The sequence below is a fragment of the Artibeus jamaicensis genome, unplaced genomic scaffold (genome assembly GCF_021234435.1).
Source record: "Artibeus jamaicensis isolate MK-2021 breed Jamaican fruit bat unplaced genomic scaffold, CSHL_Jam_final scaffold_369, whole genome shotgun sequence".
In the NCBI taxonomy this organism is placed as follows: domain Eukaryota; kingdom Metazoa; phylum Chordata; class Mammalia; order Chiroptera; family Phyllostomidae; genus Artibeus; species Artibeus jamaicensis.
In genome coordinates, this window is record NW_026522042.1 from 45267700 (window position 1) to 45282720 (window position 15021).

At 43.0% G+C, this 15021-nt stretch overlaps 1 protein-coding gene across 4 annotated transcripts in view; it reads left to right on the forward strand.

The window, feature by feature from the left end:
- Positions 1 to 15021, forward strand: part of ARHGEF28 (Rho guanine nucleotide exchange factor 28) — a 274573-nt gene that overhangs the window by 199641 nt on the left and 59911 nt on the right. For all 4 annotated transcript variants that reach the window (XM_037157034.2, XM_037157035.2, XM_053657369.1 and 1 more), the window contains 7 exons: positions 566 to 698; positions 7203 to 7258; positions 8244 to 8292; positions 10172 to 10316; positions 10403 to 10524; positions 11735 to 11875; positions 14212 to 14459. In XM_037157034.2, coding sequence (XP_037012929.2) covers positions 566 to 698; positions 7203 to 7258; positions 8244 to 8292; positions 10172 to 10316; positions 10403 to 10524; positions 11735 to 11875; positions 14212 to 14459 — 894 coding nt within the window. The remainder of the gene's footprint in view (positions 1 to 565; positions 699 to 7202; positions 7259 to 8243; positions 8293 to 10171; positions 10317 to 10402; positions 10525 to 11734; positions 11876 to 14211; positions 14460 to 15021) is intronic.

Consider the following 15021-nt stretch of genomic DNA (forward strand, 5'->3'; position numbering starts at 1 on the left):
GACTCAGTTTCTCACTCATCAGTGTGGTTTCCCCTCCTTTAAAATCACTTACCTCAGACTCTATATATACATATTTGGAAACCTTAATGTTTTTATGGAATATTGTCTAAGTCAGCAATTTTCAACCATTTTCATCTCATGGCATACATACTAATTATTAAAATTTTGCAGCACACCAAAAAATATGTCTTTTTGCTGATCTGACAAAAAACAGGTTAATTTTGATTCACTCACAGTGGATGGCTATTGTTGTGTTGGCTGTTGTCACTTTTTAATTCGATGATCTAAGCAGAACGAGCTCAGAGCCTCTGACTAAACAGTCAGGTATAGCATGTTTCAAAAATTCTTATGGTGCATGGGTGGAAAACCACTGGGCTGCCTTTGGCAGAGACAACTGCATCTGAGTGACGTTACATTTTGGCATTATTGCGCCCTTTGGTGTCAAGTCCTTCTGCTCTGATAGAAAATGTGGAGACTGTTTGTATGACTTTTCTCTGATGGGTTGGCTCTCAGCATTTCTCTTTTCTCATTTTTCCCCATTTTTCTGCTATGGATTTGTCTGAAGACAAAAAGCAAGGATGCCAAAGACAAGGAGAAACTGAGTCGACACCAATTTGTCCCTGGAACATTCTCTGGGGTTCTACAGTGTTTGGTTTGTGACAAAACACTCCTGGGGAAAGAGTCGCTTCAGTGTTCCAGTAAGTTCTTGGGCCTTGTGTGTGTCGTCTTTGTGCTTTGCCTCCACAGCCAGTGAGGTCCCTGAGAACAGGGTCATTGCTCAGCGTGTTCAGTGGACTTGTGTTTTGGGGGCTGCACAGGTGGTTTAACAACTTGCCAAGCACTGACACGTGATGGTTCGAGTCAGAACTTTTCATCCACACCCCCTAGAACCCAGGCTTGTGCACCTCACTGCCACCTTAAAGTTTCCGTGTGGGTGGCCAGAAAGTTCTTAGATGTTATATGTCCAAAACGGAGCTCTGTGCTCCCCATCTGTGCCCGCCTGTAAGCCAACTTTCCTCTTTAATGATGTCCTCATCATTCCAGCCAGGCACTGCAGTCAAAAGTCTTGGAAGATTTCTGTGTGCCTCTTTCTCACATTCAACATCCAATTCTGCAGCAATCTTATTGGCTGTATCTTGAAAGTACATAGAAAAGCCAGTCACTTCTTACTCCCGGCACTGTTATCATCCTCGCCCAAAGCCAGTGTTTCAGTAGTTTGTAATTGGTTTCCCTTCCCTGTGCTTTTACCCCTGAGTCTATTTTCAAAGCATTGGCCTGAGTGAGCTTGCTAAGGCACGTGACCCTGTGTTCCAAACCCTCCAGGGGCTTCCTACCATCGTCCCCCCCCCCCAAGTGAAAGCTAGTGCTCTGCCAGTGGTTGTGAGGCCCCCACCACCTGTCCCCTTGTCTTCTCCCCCCCTTGCTCCCTCAGCTCCGGGCCCTGGGAGTTCTCTGCTGTCCTTCAGACATGTCAGGCATGCTCTTTCCATAGGCCCTTTGCTGGCCGTTCCTTCTGTCTGCAGTGCTTCCTCCCCACCCCCAGACCTGTAAGGATCGCCCCTCCCCTGCTTCAGGTCCGCTCAGGTAACAGCTGCTCAGTCAGGCCTGTCCCGACCGTCCTGTGCTTGCCTCATTCTGTCCCCCTTTCCTGCTCCCCACCCCATGGCATTTAACACTGTTAACTTACTGTACATTTTATGTATTGATTTTATTGTCTGTCTCCTTCACCAGACTATACATTCTATGAGGCTTGGCTTTTCATCTGTTGATTTTGCTCTCTGCTGTATGTCAGTGCCCAGACCCATGCCTTGTGCATAGCAGGGACTTCGTAACTATTTATGGAGTGGAAGAATAATACAGAGCAAAAGAATTCAGGCTCAGGCAGGTGAAATGCCTTTGATAGTATTTGTTGGTGGTCAGATTTTGGGGGCCAACTGGGGATGTGATGGGGGCACAAAGAGAAAAAAAGAGCAGGGGAAGGTTCCATGTAAACTCTTCTTTGAATTGATATGAAACGATTCAATTAAAATTGAACATGTTAATAGTTGTACATCTCATGAGAATGCAGTCCACACGTGGCATTAAAGGCACATTGCATTTTCTTCTAACAGTGACACTGTCTTTAATAACACCAGCTCTGTGCGTGCTTGAACTTTGCTTTTCTTGGAGACTTGATTTCTTAAAGATTTGCTGTTAGCATTGTTATGGATCACTTCTGGCTAAATCCCTGCAACTGTTCCCCCAGTTCCATCCATGACCTTCCCCCTGATTTTAAGACACACCCCTTCAGTGGGGTGATCTCCACTCACTGCGCTAATGCCTGCCTCTGCCACTTTTTCCTTAACCGTCTGCATTTTGGTCTCTGCCTTAACTACTTAAAAAAAGCCCTAACCCTAACCCTCTATCTCTTACCTTCTACTTCAGTATTTCTAGTTGCCTAGAGAGGCTGAGCAGTCATGTCATTTGTGGTACTTTGGGCAACATGGAAGAACTACGGGGATGATCAACCAGGACGGTCCCAGTCACTCTGGCTCAGAGCGCCCCTCTCTGTGGGCAGCACCACCCAGAGATTTCGTGACTCTCAGAGCAGCGCGGCCAAAACTGTCCTCCAAATGCACATGCAAGAGGTTGCCCTCTTCCCACACTAACAGTACCAGCTCGGACCTTGGGCAACGTGGCTCCTCCTGCCTTTGGAGCCCCCATCCATGTTGTTTGGTCACTCCTGCAGTTCCTGACTCCCTGGAACTGCTCAGGTGCAAATTGCAGTAGTTTGTCTCTCCAAGTATTTTCACTTACAGTTTATTCCAAATACACTTGCCACGTTGGTCTTGTAACACACCACTTTCATCAGCCCACATACTCTTCAGCGCTTCTCTCATTTGTGTTTACTGGACTGAGCCAAGCTCTTCAGATGCATTTGCTTCTCCGTCTGTGTCCTGCTGACTGGTCCTCCGGTTAGTTCCCTTTCTGCCTTCCAACCAGAGGGCATGCGTGGCCTGCTGTCCTCGAGTGTGGCTTTTCCTGCCTCTGTTCCTTTACTTAGATAACAGTCTCCCTTCTTTTCATTTTTCTTCTCTGCTTCAGTCCACATTTCTCCTTTTGGAGGTCTTCCCTGACCGCTGGGTCCTAAATCCCTGCCCATGATGTTAATGACCTGTTTTTCCTATTCTGTTTCATACTGGGTTGTGCACAACCTTTTTTGTTTGTAACTACTAAAATAGACTTCAGCTTCTTTGGGCACTATCATCATGCAGTTCTTTTATATCCCCTACAGTAGCTGTCATCAAGCTGGGCCCTACTCATCCGTAGTTAAATATGTAATTCATAATGTGTAGTTAGATACTCACATGTAGTTAACATAGCACAGGGAGTTGAGGGTCACTGAAAAGGAAAGTTCTGTAATACAGAGTAGGTTGGTTTATGCTGAGTTGGTCACGGAAGGTGGAAATTGCTGGAAGTGCATGGGATATGTTTAGTTTTTAAAGTAGTCATTAACTTTTTAAAAATGGAATAGAATTAATTCATAGAAGATACAGGCTTAAGGAAAACCTTAAAATTACCCCAAATTTTACCACCTAGAGAATATTGCTGTTAATATTTTGAAGGAGTTCCTGCTAATAAAAAAAGTCAACTTGTTATGCTGTGTTTTATTTGATGATGCTATCACATGTTTAATTTTCACTTAATATACATTTAAGTTTCTCCCAGTATAATGTTGCAATGACAATTCTTGTGCACAAATAACTGTCCACATCTTTGATTATTGCCTTAGATTAAGTTCTAGAATCAATGTGAATATACATTTGATACCCTCTTTAAACCATAGGTTTTTTTAGAAGAAGTTTTAAGATTTACAGTTTTAAGGGTAGGGGAGTATTTGGAGTTTTAAACGGTATTTAAAAAAAATTAAATTATATTTTATTGTTTATGCTATTACAGTTGTCCTGTCCCCCCCCCCCCTTTGCCTCCTCCACTCAGCCCCGGCCACCTCAGATAGCCCACACTGTCGTCTTTGTCCGTGGGTCATGCATGTATACTCTTTGGCTAATCCCTTCACTTTAAACTTGATATTGACATTAAATTTTTTTTCACATTGGATAAGAGAACATGACATGTCCCATCTCTGCTTTTTTAAATAAATTATCCTTTTTCAGGGATGTATTTTTGTTTCCAATTGTGAAAGTTAATATTTTTAATCTTAAAAATATGATGTGAAACAAAACATGATGTAAATATTTAAATTCCTGGTGTATTTTTCTTTGTTAAAGCTGGAGTTGCTAGTTTTTCACTGAAATTGTATTTCTATGATATTTTGTTTGTTCATAAATAGATTTCACTGCTTATATTCGGGTTATTTGGTGCACTCAAGCTCAGATCACACCTTCATTGCATGTTAACTTTCATCAACATAAAATTACCCCTATAATGCCATTAAATGCCCTTTGCACTGAATTTTACTTTGTTCATAATTAATATTCCTCTTGCTTTCCTTTGTCTTTTCCTGAACTAATTCTTTGTTTATAATTTGGTGTGTCTTCAATTTAGGTTATAGGTACTTTGCAATGTAACTGAGAATTCTTGTTTTAAGTGATTTTTTTCTAATTTACATTTAATTTTATAGCTATCATATTTTATAGTTTTATGCTATTTTCCTTGATGTCTGGTTTGGCTATTTGCTTTTCTCTCCTTTAGAGATTGGGCAAGATGATATGCTCTTTTACTATCTATTAATAATAACTTTAAGGTTCTGTAAGGCTTATAATTACATACTCTTTTGTTTCCCTTACATTTACCCTTTTTCCCTACCCTCTGTTAGTATCTAAATTCATCATTAAAGTATTACTTTCATATTCTATGTGTAATATTTCAAAAGTAGCTTACTATTGCAAGAACAACTTGATATTTGTATTCAGCTCTGTGTCTCTACTTATAATTTTTAAGATATGGTTCTTTGTTTAGCTGGTTCCAGTGCTCATTTTTTTCTCCTTTTTAAAAAAATCTGATTTATTTCTGAACTCTTAATTTTTCTTCTGCTCTTAATACCTTTTTTAAGAAGGTTAGTGGAGTGGTTTGTTTTTTGAAACCTTGTGTATCTAAGGGTGCATTTTGCCCTTCTCACACCAGAAAATCAATGTATCTGGGTACGTTCTTGGCCGAAAAGTTTTTCTCTTGATGCTCTGTCAAGCCCGGTCCGTTCTGTCTGAGCACTCAGTATTACAGTGGAGAAGTTCGGGCCTGCCTGACCTTATTCCTTTGTTGCTAGCTTGCTTTGCCTGCTGGAGGACTTTTAATTTTTTAATCATATGGATATCATTTTTATAGAATAGGTGTCATTTAATTATTTTTTTTCTAGGAAATAGTGAGATCTTTTGATCTGCTTTCCGGGGAGGAGGTTCTTTGTTAGCTTTAAAAATGTTCCTGTCAGTTGTCACTTTGACTATTGCTTCTGATCTAATTTTTCAGATTTTATCCTGGGTGAGGTGTGAGCACTGTTATCTGTCTATTTTGTATGGCACCTTTTATTTTAAAATTACACCCTTCTTTTCTCCACATTCTGGAGGAAATCTTTCAAGTTTAATTTCAGAGTGCTGCTTTGATGTTTTTGTCACATTGATTCTTCACACTTGGGTTTAAGTTCTGCTCTTGACCTTTCTCCTTCCTTGCAGCCAGCCCTCTCTCATCTCGCAGAGCTCAGTCTCCCTCTCATCTTGTTGGCCTGTTCTCACATCTTTTGGTCCTATCCTATGTATATTTCATGTCTCTTTGGGAGAATGCATTTAAAATACCTACATTTTTCTCTATTTCTGGATTTAATAGTATTCTGCAGCTCACTCTGCTGATTTGTTTACAGTATAACTTTGTTCTGTGGTAGCTCATAGATCCTTTTTTTCTTTATTTATTTGCTTGTTCGGGAGTGAGAAGAGAGCTATTCAATTTCCATGTTTGCCAGCAGGACCAGTTTGTGGGTCAGCCTGGGCTCTGCTCCTGGGCCATTGCAGTGTTAGTTCAAAGTCCTCTGCACACCTACAGGTGGGAGGGGCGTTGGGTGTAGATCTCTGCATAGTGGCTTATGGGATGGACCTTCCTTCCTTCCTTCCTTCCTTCCTTCCTTCCTTCCTTCCTTCCTTCCTTCCTTCCTTCCTTCCTTCCTTCCTTCCTTCCTTCCTTCCCTCCCTCCCTCCCTCCCTCCCTCCCTCCCTCTTTAAAAAAAATTGATTTGCGAAAGAGAGACGAAGAGAGAGAAATATTGATTCACTGCCTCCATGCGTACCCCGGTCCAGGCATTGAACCCGCAACCTAGGTATGTGCCCTGACCAGGAATCAGACTCACAGCCTTTCGGTGCTTGGACAGTGCTCCAACCGATTGAACCACCTGGCCAGCTCAAGGGGCACTTCTTTTCGTGTGGCTTTGATGGACCTAAGTGGGACTGTCTACCCCTGTGGAAGAATTCTTTCTAATGAGGCTTCGGAGAAGCCAAAGGTTCCGCCATCCACGCACAGCATGGGAAGGCGGGTGGGGCAGGGTGGTCCTGGCGAGTGGGAGGGGAGTGAGGGCAAGAAGACAGCAGCCAGCAGACAGCATTCCATGTGCTGGGGCAGTTTTCTGTGGCGACAGCGTGGGTCTCTGAGCCAGTGGGCAGAAAGGGGCAGGCTGAGTGTTCCCTTACTTCTTCCAGTGAAACGAGGCCACATGGTTTCATGAAGTAAAACACAGGCAAGCCACTAACTCTTCCCTTTTAACTTGGCTACCTATACCAAGAATGTCTGTTGGAACTGGATATATATTTTTTCAGCGGAGTTGTGAGTTTTTCTTTCTTTCTACTTCCATAGGCATTTTGCCTGGGAGTGGCAGCTGCTACCAGTCAGACGTCAGAAATTCCTTACAGTCTAGGCATGTTACAGTAAATGAGCTCGCAGGCAGACACAGAAGTGTACGTCGTGCTTAACTCCAGGGGTCATGATTGATAACTTCCTGTGCAAAAGGGGAGCAACGTCTCCAAGGAAATTAAACTATTAACAGTGTACTTGTGCTTGAGTGGTGGGGCTACATGTCATTTAATATCTTTTCTTTAAATTGTCCAAATATTTTCATGTGAATGCCCTGTTTTTATAATGGCCAGTAAAAACCTTGATGTAGTCTTACTCATTCCTGAGTAACTTGAATAAGACAGGTGCTTTTCTCTCTTTTCCTTTTGTTCCAGACTGCAATGCAAATGTGCACAAAGGTTGTAGAGACGCCATGCCCCCATGTCCCAAGGTAACTTCTGTCCCTTGTGAATATGCATGTTTCTGTCTAACTTGGTTGTTTAGATTGTTATTCCCCTATTAGTGTCTAGAGTTATTTCTAAAACAACCACTGTGGCGACAAAATAACACCTGCTGTCAGTGTATGGTTATTCCAGAGCGAGAGCGCCGGGCTGGCCACCTGTGTTGCGCAGGATGGTGGGTCAGCCTGTCTGTTGGAACCTACTTGGTTTACCAGTTTGACCCCCTCAGCTTATGTAAGTGAAGTCCAGAGCAGTAAAGCCGAAACATCAGAATCACCTGCAGGACTTGTTAAAACACAGATTTCTGTGCCCCATTTCCAGAATTTCTGATCCGGTAGATCTGGGCAGGGCCCAAGAATTTGCATGTTTAACAAGCTCCTTGGAGATGCTGCTGGGCCCGGGATTGTACCGGGAGGCTCATGGGACTGGAGGAAAGTCCTCTGTGTTTGGGGGTGGGCTGAGGAATGAAGGCATCTGTCCTTCTATTCCTTTCCTTCCCACTCTATAGACATGTCAGAAATGTGTGTGAGTGAACATGATGACCTTCAGCTGCAGCACACTGCGTCAGGTCACAGAGCCGAGGTCTCAATGCTCAGAGTTGTGTCCTCTAAGCAGGAGAAGTAGCCAGGAGTAGAGAGAAACCAGTAGGGGAAAGTCAAAGCTAGTTGAAGCTCCCCTTTCAGCCTGCGCCTGTGCTCACAGGCTAGAGATTTCTCGTTCCTCCAGGCTTTTAATAAGCTGGGCCATTCATGAGACATGTGTTCGGGAGACACACGTTCATTGTAACTTGTGCATCTCATTATTGCGACATTTTTCTCTGTTGAATTTAATGTCTTTTGCTTTGAATTCCTTTTAGAAATGAAATAGCAATGAAAATTATGTAGATAAGAATCCTATTGTGTGTACTGTGTGGGCATTCTTGTAGTCCATTGGAGCTTTAATCTTATTTTATGCGTTTCTGATGTTCTTTACCAGAAATTCCAAGAAAAATATAACAAGAACAAACCACAGACCGTCCTTGGAAGTAAGTGATGTGGAAAACAAGAACTTTCTCAGTTTCATACATACCACAGATTTTTCCAGTGTAAAATAGCCCCTCCTGTTGTTTTCTCATTTGCCCAATTATTTCTTCTTTCGTAACATATACTTGGTATAATTATTAGTTATGCAAAGTGGTCAGGAATGGCATAAACTTCTGTGGCAACCTAATAGCCCTGGTACTGTATTGCTGTGTGATCTTTTTGTAAATTTTCAATTACAATTTATATTTATTATTATCCTCTATTAGTTTCAGATATACAGCATAGTGGTTACGATCTTTTATATTCAGTAGTACTATATGGAGGAGGTATTATGATTTTGCCTCAATTCCAGAATGTGATCCAGTATAATATACACCACTGATTTAATGATCTTTTAGGGAGAAAGAGAAACACTACATGAAATTCACATAATTTTATGTTTTTCTTGCAGTAGCACATATTTATCCACACAAGTTCATAACACACACTTCTTAACAATAACAAAGTTGGAGGGAGAATCTTCACATTTGGAATCCATGGATTATCATTCTCCATTGTCCATTTTCATGAGAACCTGGCACTTTTTACTAGTTGTGCTTGAGGCTATGAGGTCATTAGCTCCTCTGAGTGGCAGTGGAGTTTCAGGGCATGTCCAGATTTTGTCTGCACATGGCTAGATTTGGTGGCTCTGTTTTTGCCTTGAGTTACATGTGGCTGAAGTTAAAACATTTCTCAAGAACATAATTGCAGCCTCTGACGGGTCTTTACATTGCATGCAAGAACCAGTCCTGGTTCAAAAGCCTTTGATTTGTTGTGAGAGATTTTGCAGTTTCCTCTGGCTCAAATTATGTTGTTGGCAGGCATTTTAAGTTTGTGGTCCTTTTTGTTCCAAAGCTGTAACAAAGTGTGACCAGTGGTTTTAGAACCACTTGGACGAGGGGACAGTGAGGTGTGCAGACTCATGGTGAGGGAGGCTGGGGGTGACGCTGCACATGGCTGAGCTCATGCGGTGCCTACAAATGTGACCCCTCTGCTCTGATACCAGGAGTCCCTTTGACCTCAGTTGTAAGGTACTTCTCAGTTTCATCAGGTTAAACATGAAAATAAAAGATTCTTAGAATTAATAAAATGCCACCTACTGCCTCTCTTTACTTGGGAGGCATGAGAACACAGTTAAAGCATACACGTCGAATTCCTAGTAATGTCCCAGAGTTCCGTGTAAGCATTTCCACATAATAGGACAGGAGGATTTTCTGGGAGTTGTGACAGTACACACCAAATATAAATTCATGGATGCCCATCGAATTTTAGAGCTGGCCAAAGAGGTATTGAAGCACCACTTAGTTTTCAGTATGTGAGAGCGTGAGCCCAGCTTGGCTTGAAGGTTTTATTTGCCTGAAATTCTTAGACCATAAGGAAACAGACTCCCAGCATCATTCCAATCCATTGACACGCTCTGTGTGTGCGTGTGTGTGTTTATACACACAATATGCATTGTAGCAGTGGTGCTAATAACACGTTGCACCTGTGTGAAGCCAGCTGTAAGGAGTGCAAGCAGTGGTTTATGAGAGATCCGTCCCTGTGTTTCCCGGTTCCATTTTCTTGTTTGTGTGTGTATAACCCCAGCCACCCACAGTCCCCAAGCGGACGTGCTGGGGTAGGCCTGCAGCCTGGCTCTCAGGAGAGGCTGTGGAATGGGAGGGACGTTTGAAGCACGAGTTGGGATGTGGCGGGGAGACCGGCTTCAGGGCTGAGCATGGGATACATTAGAAGAGGCCGTTTGAGTGTTCAGCTTTCTGGCTTTTGGGCGACTGACTACCTGTACTTGTTGTAATTACTGCCATCTATGAAAACACATGAAGCATCCATTCTGATTTCCAGATTCTTCATTTAGAGACGTCCCACTGCCTGGTCTCTCCTTGCACCCTTCTTCCTCCATGCCGATTGGATTGCCCCCCGGGAGGAAGGACGCTGTGGGGCAGGTCCATTCATTGTCCAGAAGCGTTCCGGGCACCACCTTGGACAGGTAAGGCTCAGCGCTGTTTCACATCCTCACATCTCGGAGCCACTCGCTGTAGGCTAACTCTCCCCCGCCCCTCCCTCCAACTTCAGGAGGTCAGGGGCACCCCCGGAGGCCGAGACTGACGGGAACCCCTGGAGAAACAGGTCTCATTCCGATGAGCTTTTCCAGTCCATGGGCTCGTCTCCCTCCACGGATTCCTTCTTAATGGAAGGTGAGAAAAAGTTGTGCTTGCATGTATGTGTGTTTCCGTGAGCATTTGTCAAAAGGAAAGTTGTCTGAAGGACATAAGGTTGAAAAATATTCTTTGTTCTTTTAAAAAGAATTCTGGTTCATGGTATCTCTTGGTATGGCTTCTTCTGATTTAAAAAAAAAAAAGAAAATTTAGCCCAATGAAGACTTCTATGGAGTGACCAAGGAAATACGATGTTTTTAATGGCCACATGTCATAAGCATAATGAAGAGAATGATATACACAATATGTTTGTTATTCTTTCAAGAGGCTTTACAGCTGTTAATGAATTGAAATAGAATTACATATTAAAAATATATATTTCAGTTAGTTAAAAAAAGACCTACTTGGAACTCTGAGATATTTATCCCCATCCATTGCCTACTACTTCTAGGGGAGTAAAAGCATTTTTAAAGAGCATATTTTGTAGGCTGGGACTTAATCTGGGGAGTTGCTTGTTGTATCCAAGTTGTATCAATAAATGAAAGAAAACTGAACGAAAGGAGAATAGTGACAAGAGAAAGGAGTGAACTTTGCCCCAAGAATGTCTCTATTTTGCACTTAACCCTTTATATTTGTTGTCATATCATTTTATTGCTCTGAGCTGGAATCATTCTCAGTAGTGCTGTTTGGAAAAATAGAATTTAGTTTTCCTGAAGGAAGTGTGTTGTGTGTGAGTGTGAGCGTGTTATCAAATCCCGTCAGAAAAGTCTGTACTCACATGTGACTTGAGTCCTCATCGTGCTTCATGTTTCTGTTAAGGACAGCAAGCCAAGTGCAGAGCAAATCAAGTGGACAAGCACAAAATTTTGGATTTGAGTAAAGAGTGCCAAATAGCCCAGGGCAGAAGAAATCAGTGTGTTTGAGATTGTGTAAGCACACTGTAGACTCTGAAGGTGACCAAAAGTAAATCCAAAATAGAGCAAGCCAAAGTAAACAAACAAAAGAATCTTCAAATGTCCTTTTTTGGCATATACACAATCACTATATAAATACCTGATTATCTTTTGCTTTTATGAGTGCAGTCTTGTTTTCAGATGTTTCATCTTCATATCAATAGTATTTTGCTTAGTGGTTTCAATGTCCGTAGGACGTTTATTTAGTGTGATGAATCCATAAACACGGGGACTCGTGTAGGTCTGTTTGTGTTTTACGTGTTACTCTACTTCGGACTTTTCTAAAAACACTTTAGATGTCATGGATTCTTCTCTGTGGAGTGACCTCAGCAGTGATGCCCAGGAGTTCGAAGCAGAATCTTGGAGTCTCGTGGTGGACCCCTCGTTTTGCAGTAGGCAGGACAAGGATGTCATCAAAAGGCAGGATGTCATTTTTGGTAAGTTTTTCAGATATGCTCCTCGGGGTGAAGCAGTGCCCGATGGAGGAAGAAACCTAGAATCTGAGACATTGAGACCTGGGTTCGAATCCCACTTCTGCCATTTTCTAGTGACCTGACCTCAGACAAGTTGTTCAACCCACCTGGACCTCAGTTTCTCCCTCTGTAAAGTGGGGATAATGATACTTGGGTTTAAAATGTAGTGAGAATGAAGTGAGGCACTGTATGTACCCAGTACAAAGCAGAGTTTATTTCTCATACCCTTTTCACGTGTTCTTAGCTGTGACCTGCACACTTCCAGCTCTGCCATTAAACGAGTCTCAGTGAAGTTGCACGTGGGTGATGTAGGACGGACAGGGCTGATGCGTAAATGACCCTGTAGGTGGCCGGCTCACGTAGACAGCAGCGGGGCCGGCAGCACCGGGGCCAGGACCGTGCGTGACGAAGCCGCGCTCCCGCAGGTGGAGCCGACTCCGTGCCTGTGACCGCTGCCTGCTACGCGGGGCGGAGGCAGTCTGCGTCCGGGGGAGTTCGATCATGCACTAGCTGGGCAAAAACAAGGTTTAAAAGTTTTTCAGGTGCAAAGTAGATGCTAAATAGTGGCTCCAAGAAGACACCCTATGTGAAAGATAAGACTAGCTCTTAGTTTTAACAGATCCTATGTGTAGACAGACCTTGGAGATATGTCTGGTCCTGTCCCCGACCCTCACAAAGAAAGCGAGGGTCACAATGAAGTGACTCACGCTTTTTTTTTTTGTGGGCGGAGAGTCTCGCCTTCAATCCACCATACATGCACAATAAAACAAGTATGCCTGAATGCAAATATGGCATTTTGAAAATTGAGATTTAACGCACGTACCATTAAGTTGCCCCCTTTATATAGTGAATTGGATGGTTTGTAGTAATACTCAGAAAGTACAGGAACTGGATGGTTTGTAGTATACTCAGAAAGTACAGGAATTGGATGGTTTGTAGTATACTCAGAAAGTACAGGAACTGGATGGTTTGTAGTACACTCAGAAGTCGTGCCGCCCTCCGGTGCCGTCCAACTCCAGAGCGTTTTTGTCACTCTGAGAAGAGAGCGGCAGCTGCGAGCAGTCACTCCCATTTCTCACCCCCCGGCCCCGGGGCAACTGCTGATCGACTGTCTGTTTCTATGGCTTTGCTTACTCCGGACGTGTTGTATACAAATGGCATCTTACACTGTGGGGCTCTTTGTGACTGACCGTTTTCACTTAGCATCAGGTTTTGAAGTTTCATGTTGTAGTATGTGTCAGTCTCTGTCCCTTTTCATAGCTAAATATTTCTTCATATAAATATATCACATTCTGTTCATCCAGTCATTAGTTGATGGATCTTTGGGGCTGTCTCCACGTTGGGGGCATGTGGTAACTTTTGAGGAACTACCAGGCCATCTCCCAGAGCAGCTGCGCTGTTTGACACACCCACTGACCGTGCGCGGGGGTCTGATTCTCCACACCTTCACCTCACCCGCGCTTCCTCACTGTCCATCTTTTTAGTACAGTCATTCTAGGGTGTGTGAAGAGGGTTCTCTCTGTGGTTTGGTTGTGTTTCCTGGATAGCTAAGGACATGGTTATTGGCCACTTGTATCTCTCTTTGAAGAAAGATCTGTTCAGATATTTTGCCTTTTTTTCCCTATTCTTGAAGTGGATCTCTGTTGTTGTGAGAGTTCTTAATATATTCTGGACATAAGTCCCTTATTATATGTATAATTTGTAAGTATTTTCTCCCATTCTATGGGCTGGCTTCTTACTTCGTTGAAGATGTCCCTTGATCACAAGACACTGTTTTCACCTGGAGATGGTGGGATTTTAGACGCAGATCCAGGAATAGGAAGGGCCTACCGCTGTCTGCTTTGAGGAACTTATGGTATTTAATTCAATTTAATTCACCAAGTTAATTGTATTCCTACTCAATGCAAAAAATTAAAAAATAAAACAAACAAACAAACAAAAACCCCAAAAGCTAAACGGAAAGATCCAAACAAACTAAGTTTATTGTGTAGAACCCTTAAGGGAGAGTAAGACCCGGTGCCTGGCTGAAGCTACATAAAGATGCTAGCTAGTTGTGTTACGAGAATTCCTGGTACATCAGATTCTACTGTATTGGACTTGACTTATATGTATCCTCATATCTGAAAAAAAATGTCAGCTAGTTTAAGCTTACATTAATGTTTAATTGATGCTTTTCTAGTGGGAAGAGGTTATGTTTAAACATTTCCTCTTTTTAATTGGTGCAACCTGCAGTGTTTAGCTACTATTGTAGGTCAGCAAGGATCGTTGTGTTTAAAAGCTTGTTTCTGCTCATGTTTCAGAGCTAATGCAAACAGAAATGCATCACATCCAGACCCTGCTCATCATGTCGGAGGTCTTCAGGAAAGGCATGAAAGAGGAGCTGCAGCTTGACCACAGCACTGTGGATAAAATCTTCCCCTGTTTAGATGAGTTACTCGAGATCCATAGGCATTTCTTCTATAGCATGAAGGAGCGGAGGCAGGAGTCCTGTGCTGACAGCGACAGGAATTTTGTCATTAACCGAATTGGAGATATTCTAGTACAACAGGTAAGAGAGGTTTAAAGTCCCTAACCTCGAAAACCGAAAGGTGTGCAGGCTCTCTCTAGTGTTAAAAGCTTATGGAGAACCAGATTGATTTCATGTTGATTGACAGATGGTTTGGATTGGTTTTCTCTATTTGATGTTGGTTTGCATGGCTGATGCCCAAGAGCTTTCACTAGTCATTGGCTGGCTCTGCAGTGTCAGAGCACGTGAGTGGACCACTGCCCTGTCACCTCCGCAACCAGCAGTCACAGCCAGAAAGAAACCCTCTTAAGAAAGTTCTACCTAAATTTCTTACGGTGATGGCTCTCCAATAAGCAGTGCTCCCTGGGGGGCAGTGATCGCCTTACCAGCATCTCTGAGACAAACCTGGGCTCATTTCAGGAGTGGTGCAGACCTGTTACCGTCACGGCCCGGAGTCCATGCCTGGGAGGCGGAGATTTTGTTATGGGCCGAGCTTATTGAAACATCTACTCCCCATCTCTACATCTCTCTATTGGTTATCATTGGCATCTTAGTTATTCATCTTTCTCTTTTATCTTGGCTAATGGTTCCCTGCCTCTTGATC